General features: G+C 33.5%; 1 protein-coding gene across 2 annotated transcripts; it reads right to left on the minus strand.

Annotated features, from left to right (window-relative positions):
• Window positions 1-3,528: 3,528 nt before the first annotated feature.
• Window positions 3,529-7,016, minus strand: LOC123222752 (DAR GTPase 3, chloroplastic-like). 2 transcript variants are annotated; one of them, XM_044645690.1, is made up of 9 exons: window positions 6,740-7,013; window positions 6,503-6,640; window positions 6,274-6,390; window positions 6,001-6,144; window positions 5,835-5,921; window positions 5,477-5,592; window positions 4,733-4,914; window positions 4,296-4,353; window positions 3,529-4,087 (listed from the first exon to the last, which is right to left on the minus strand). In XM_044645690.1, the coding sequence occupies exons 1-9, from the start codon at window positions 6,872-6,874 to the stop codon at window positions 3,964-3,966; spliced, it is 1,101 nt and encodes a 366-aa protein (XP_044501625.1). In that variant the 5' UTR covers window positions 6,875-7,013; the 3' UTR covers window positions 3,529-3,963. The 2 variants fall into 2 exon arrangements, with proteins under 2 accessions (XP_044501625.1, XP_044501626.1); XM_044645691.1 differs by lacking the exon at window positions 4,296-4,353 and having other exon boundaries at window positions 6,740-7,016.
• Between the last annotated feature and the right edge of the window lie 208 nt (window positions 7,017-7,224).

The raw sequence follows: 7,224 nt of genomic DNA on the forward strand, positions 1-7,224 counted from the left end.
TAATTACGTCTTTCTCATAGTTGGTGTTTATCCTATTAGCTTGGATGGTCCCCCAGTCTTACCATGTGTTAGTGATGCTTAAAAAAACTTGCTATCGTCTTTAGAAACATCTTGTTAATCCCTCAACACCTCTTGAACAATGTTTTAGATGACCACAACACTTAATATGAGGGCAATAGTCTCTAAATTTTGTGCCTCTAGTGGGTTATCCTTAAAAGGATTTCTAGCGATTCTTGGTGTCCTTATCATTCTCAATCTGTCAAAACCCACAACTCATGAATGATATGATCAATCTAATTACATGAATTAAAAATCTTACTTACATTGATAGGCAAGCATGGGTGATCAAGGTTTAGGGTCAGTTAATCTAAAAGATAAGTGATATTCAAGAGGCCTTCATAGATATAGATTTTAGCATGATAGTCACCTTCATTTCTCAACACTTAGGGATTGATCTAGAGGATGACAATGAAAGCTATATCAAGAAATTCTCTAAAAGCAATTGGTTTAATGCAGAAACACTCTTTCGATGAAAGTCATTGAAAAAATGGGAAAATGAGTGAAAAACTTGTTGGTACGACTTTGATAATTCTAACTCTATTGCTTCTTTGATGCTAGAACCAAGCTGTAAGGAAAAATATGTGTGGAGGAACAATCCCTAACTAAAATGTGGCAAGTAATGGAATACCTTTAAATGTTAAATAGAAAGATGACTTTTTGCGTACTAAGATTGACGACGTGGATGGAAAGTTTGAACGACTAAGTCAAGAAGTTTGAGAACTTAGTTCTTGAATTCCTCACATGAGGATGGATGATGCCCATGATCTCTCTTGCATCTTTTTTGTTCTTAATTTTTGCACTTTATATGTTTTTTTTCAAAATTGTACATTTAAGGAACATTTTGCAATTCACTTGTTTTATTGTGTTTAGTTGAACTCATGTAGTTTGCACTAACTTTGTTGAACTTTTGTTAAATTTGGATTCTAGATATTAAATTGTTGGATGTGTTGGTTTAATATGTTGGATGATTAACATTAAGATGTATTTTTATTGAAATATTGAATATGTGTTAGATATGTGTTACAGTTTATTGCAATTATTGGAGATGTTTTGTTGTTGCCATCTTTTCCTTTTTGATTTGTGACAAAAAGGGATAAAAATGTGAATAAATGTTGATGTTGATGCAATTGATGTTAATGAAAATTTATATGTAAATATGTTAATGTTACACAACATGCTAAGTAAAATGCAAATAAATTGATAATGGCTTAATAAAAATACTTGGTAATCATAAAGCCTTAAAATGTTAAAAATAGGGGAAACATATAGGTTTTTTTAAAGAAGGAGTTTAAAATCACAAATAAGCAAAAACCCATCACATTTTTCATATGTTTAAGCTAATTCTCAAATTGTTTTTGTCACCAATAAAAAAAGGAGAGATTGTTGGACCCTAAAGTATTTTGATGACAACAAAAACAAAGTTAAATGCACTAATTTGTCCATGACATGACTTAAGTTATGACCATTTTGGACAAAAATGGAAAAATGAAGGTATCAAGGTGATGCACTATCATGTACCTATGATGCATGTTTGTGCATAATTGTTTTTTTAACTGTGTATGCAAAGGTACAAGACCGTACGTGAATCTCATTCATACCTCTAGACTTTTAGGCTCAATCAAACATATGATGCATGTCGGTCCATACTTGATGCACTATCTTGCATGACATATATGAAACTAGTTATTTGCAAGCCTTCTTATACACAATGTCCCATTTGTGCTTCAATTTAAGTCAATGTAGGATTTGGTCAACAATTGATGCATGCCCATACATGACACAAATGAAAAAGTCATGAGCAACACATTCGTGCAAAGGTGTCCCATGCACCAACATGTTTAAGTCAACTCTTGAAAAGTCAACATTTGATGCATGCCTATGCATTCGAAACATGCATGACCATGTTAGTACATTGAAGAGGTCATGACCAAGAGTAGTCATTCATGAGCAAGCCAAGCATCATAGCTAAGTCAAATGCATACCCGTATAAGAGGTATGCACACCCATAAACAAGCCAAATCTCAAGAGTACATACTCTTATGCATACAAGGCATTCAATGTAGTAGATTTTTCACTCAATCATCATGTGAAGCAATGTATGATGATGCATGATATATGGATAACTGTACACTCAATTGGTGCTAGTGAAAAGTTGACCATTAGGTGTGTTGATTGAGGTTCACTTGCTTTGAAAAAAAAAAAAAAAGCTTTTTAGGTCAGTCACAATTGTGCACACGAGTTGAACACCCATACATTTAACTATTTTAAGAGAAAAATGTCATTTTCATATGTCAATAACTATCTCATTGTGTCCAACGGTTATTTCTACATTTCCAACCCATGGAGCTTATATCTCATTGTGTCCAATGGTTAGAGAACATACTTGATCAAACTATACTCATTTTCTTTTCTAAAGCCTTCAATACATTCTCCCACTAAACTACTCATTCTTATTTTTGAAGAAACTCTAGTACTTAAACTTTTGTAATCATCCTTGTAAAGGTATTCACATATTAATTCCCTTATTTCAATCACTTGTGGTATGAAATCTCATATAGCTAGTGTAAAGTATTCATCATCTTTAGTGAAACTTTAAACCAATTGCTTAAAGAAGTGGATGTAAGATGCTTAGGTGGATTAGCTTGGAAACACTATAAATTTTGAGCACTCTCTTTCCCTATATCTCTTATATTTGTGTTTATAATTGTTTTGATTGAAACTTTAAATTGTGTTTTAATATTTTTGTATATCCTATTCAACTCCTTATAGAATTACTTTAGCCATTAGAGTATTTTCACCTCCGATTAGTGTCAAAATGTTGATGTGAATTTACATACTTCAATGAGAAGGCTACACCAATGGCAAGAAAGTTAATAATGGTGATTGAAATTAGTAAAATAATTTTGTATCCACTATTGATGATAATGAATGGAAATAATTATGAAGAAGAAAGATTGCATACGAAAATTGTGAAGATAAAAAATGGTTTTAATGTGGTTCAACCTGTTAGTCAGAAGTCTACATACATGATTATATTATTTACATCTCTAAGAAAAGTTTTTAATAAGGTGCTATTATGTAATACAAAAGAATTATTGAGAGAATCCCTTTTAACTTTTGTACAATTTTTTATATTCATTAGAAAAGAGATTGGGTTGTGAGTGATTATATGTAAATAAATTAATTACATCAATTATATGATCTCAATTCAATAAGGAATGGTGGTTTTCCTCTATAGACAAAATGAAATAAGAAGATAGTCTCCTAAATGTTGTAAAGTGAAATAGTTAAGTGTTTCTCATTATATTCAAGTGAAAAATTTTATATTCACATCTTTAACTTATATGCGACTAAATAACATGTCTAATTGTTGACAAAATAGCTTGTCTCGGTTAAACCTCAAGTGTCATTTCCATGCGTATAATCATTGAAAAGTTTTACCGTATAACACTAACCAAAACAACTGCATTTGCCAAACAATCGCGGCTCTTTTAAGTCGATAAATCAAATGTGAAGTACATAAATTTGGAGCTCAGTTTTTCACAAACATTTGTTATACGAGAGTACAAAATATGGTAAGAGCCTTTGATACACTTGGGCGGCCTGGACGAAAACATAATGGAAGTAATAATATGATCCAGTATAACTAACCCCATTTCCACTATGATTCTACAATTTTGGCCCCGCTGAAACTTACTAGCAGCCTTGTTTGTCATTTTGACCAATATAATTACAACAAATTGAAGCTATTCTATTTACTAAGACACCTCAGTCAACCGAATGAAACCTATAGGGTTTCTAAATTCTCTAGTTGGTAGCTTTCACCTTTCAGCACTCGAGGCATCAGGTGGTGCTCACAGAAGCTTTAAATCATCTTGGACCCAAAGCTAGCACCCTGAGACATTACCTGGGGGGCCTCTCCAGTGAAGTCCAACCAAACCTTCCCTTCCGGAAATCTGACAAGACCCGGTATGCTGCCTGGTGGGCATCCCCATTAAACAAATGAAGAGCAAGCTTCTGAATAAATCTGCAATACAACAGCGTTACTAGATCAATGAGATATTGTTGTGCAATGAAACTTCAGAGTGCTTGTACATCCTGAGAAAGATTCCAAAGCCAAAAAGATATCGCTTCTCCAGATCCAGAATAAGTTTCTTGAAGAATTTGGCATTAGGAATCTTTCAAAGTGTGCCATATCACCCTTTCAAGTGAGAACTACAATCACTGAGACATACGTTTTACCACAGTTACCATCCACATCAATCTTGTAACGGTTTTGAAGTGCCTTTGAACCTGGAAAGGAGCATAAATTAGATTACAAGTTGTACTCAGTATATTGACCCACTGAATTGCAGAATTTGAACTCTCTGGCATTTCATGTTGATGAAATTCCACCTGTAATCCATAAATCAGAACCATCTAATGGAATTTCTGTTGACCATATTTCAGTCATTTGCAATTTTTTCCCTTAGGCCAGGATCAAAATGAACCCTAGAATCAGATTAAACCAAGCTCTTGCCCGATTACCAACAGTTAAGCAATAAGACACCAAATGAATAGTCTAGTATCAGTTTGACTTAGAAAACCTTTTTTTCTAAATGGAAGTGTGTCTAACTTAATGTTAAAATAATAAACATGAGCACATGAGTACAGAGTCAAGAGAATACCATACCTACTGTTGGAATCCTTGTCAGCATTTGGACAAGAACCGCTGCAACATCAGCAACATCATAGGATCTCTCTCCAATGTCATCACATATGGCGAGCTTTATTGCAGCTGCTTGATCACTAATCCTCATAGGGATTATTCCAGGAGAATCCAACAATTCAAGATCTTTACCAAAATGAACCCATCTTCAAAGAAAATAAGAAGGATTAACTAGGTAAAATAATGGATTATAGTCAAACAATATAAATATTTACAAATAGAAAGGTTAAGATCAAAATAACATTTTATAATTACGTTTTCTATTGACACAGAATAAATCCAAAAAGAAAAAAGTTCTACAATCTAAGAGAACCTAATTTTGAATTTTGGTTAACTTCCAAACTAATTAAAAGTTATAGACGTTGTAAGCACATAATCAGACCTTGTTCTTTATTAAGTTTCCAACAGCATTAGTAAAATGTGAAAAGAATTTCAACTTTTTTGGAGCTCTCAGTATTTATAAGACTACATGAATTCAGGGATTAGAAATTTTAACTGCAAATCTTACGCCAAAATTCCATGTCAATGTTTCAGCTTGTTAAAACCACCATTTCATTTCTGAGCCACTCCAACACTTTTGACAAGGTAAGCATCATGTGCTTCCCAAAAACTTAAACTTCTTCTACTTTCAAATTCCAGTAAAAATTGAAACAAGCTATCTCTTGATATTTTCAGAGATATCTAAGCAATAAAGACTAGAATACGTACTTCAATTCTCTTGTAACACCTGGTCTGGGAGCAGCTGGACACATTCGTCGCTTTAGCAAACGATTGATTAAAGATGATTTCCCAACATTCGGGTATCCAACTATTCCAGCTCGCACCTGTACAATGATCAGGGACAATGCTTATTGTTTGAAAGTGAAATTTTTATCAGGTAAAAATTAAGGGGTCGGCAATCATACACATCTGGATACAAAATAAATAAAACTAGCATACTGCAAGACAGCATCACAACTTTATTTCATCTGTAACTGAAATTAAGACAGTAAGCAAGACACAGACACACACTTGTATATGCATAATAAGGTTCAATATGAATATGCAATTGATCAAGGGAACCCACCGGACGAGGAAGGAGCCCTTTAGCTCTGCGTTTGACATTAACGCCAGTTGCCAGTGTCTTTGCTAACCGACTCAACTTCATTGTGCCCTGTATTTAACACATTATTTAATTTCTGCTATGGTGCAAAAACTACAGATAGCTAAAATAACATTTCCCACTGCTATACCATTCCAAGTTGTCCATTGGAGAAAATAACTTTAGTTCCCTGCATTGCATAATAAGTAGCCCAGGCATTCCTATCTGCTGTAGATATCATGTCTTCTCTATTCAACACTAAAATTTTTTTCCTATTACCGAGCCACGAATCCATCTGCTCAAGAATTAACAGTAAAAAGTTAAAAATATTAAAATATTATAAAGTTTGAATAAGCAATAAACATCAAATTTCCCAAAACTTTCAAAATTTAACAGAATTAATATGTAAATGTTAAAGTTGAACCTGAGGATGGCTAGTGGACAAGGGAATTCTAGCATCACGCACTTCAATGACAACATCCATCAACTTGAGTTGTTCTTTAAGTTCTTTTTCAGTTTTCGCAATATGACCAGGATACCACTGTAGAATTATCATCAAATAACATAAACAAACAATTAAAATTAAATAAATGGCGTTCTGAACATAATAATTTTTTTTAATAAAGATATGATAATTTTAATTATTAAAGTACCTGAACGGGCCGCAACGACTTGGTCCAGTAGTAAAGATCAGCATCTAAATCAACCCAATCAAACTCTTCATCGTAGCTCTGAAAGCCGCCATTGGAATGTGAATTTCCATGCTGAGTCAATTTTTGGCCACCAACAATCTGAAATAATTTCCATTTGTCTCGTCAATTTCCGGTCAATAATATATAATAAAAGTGGAGGCAATCAGAAAGAAAGGAGAAGTTGGCGAAAAAAGTTGCCTGAATTGAGGAGAAAGATGGAGTGGAGGCGAGAGCTGAAATAGAAGAAGACGATTTGGTTTTGGTAAGGGAATAGACGACGTGGAAGGAGTTAGTGAGAGAATGTAAGGGTAGAGTTGAAAGCTGAAGCGCCATCGAAGCTATTTCTTCTCGATTTGGTGTGAGGTCAAAATGAGATGAACGGCATATTCAAGTGTTATCTTTGGCTTTCTTCTGTTTAATCAAAGCGAGTGCGGCAAACAGACGGATGTATTTGTTCGAAACGTTTCACAAGTTTAAAAGGTGCTTAAATGCCCCCTAGTTCAACTTTTATAAATAAATTGAAAAAGATAAGGAGTAATACGATATTTACTTAATACTATGTGGTGCTAAAAAATATAAAATATTTATTTTTAAAAATTAATAAAGAAATGCAAGGTCATACAAAAAATTAGAACCCGAAAGAAAAATAATGGTTTCTAGCCATATAGGAATTTACGAGAGAC

The sequence above is a fragment of the Mangifera indica genome, chromosome 8 (genome assembly GCF_011075055.1).
Source record: "Mangifera indica cultivar Alphonso chromosome 8, CATAS_Mindica_2.1, whole genome shotgun sequence".
NCBI lineage: Eukaryota > Viridiplantae > Streptophyta > Magnoliopsida > Sapindales > Anacardiaceae > Mangifera > Mangifera indica.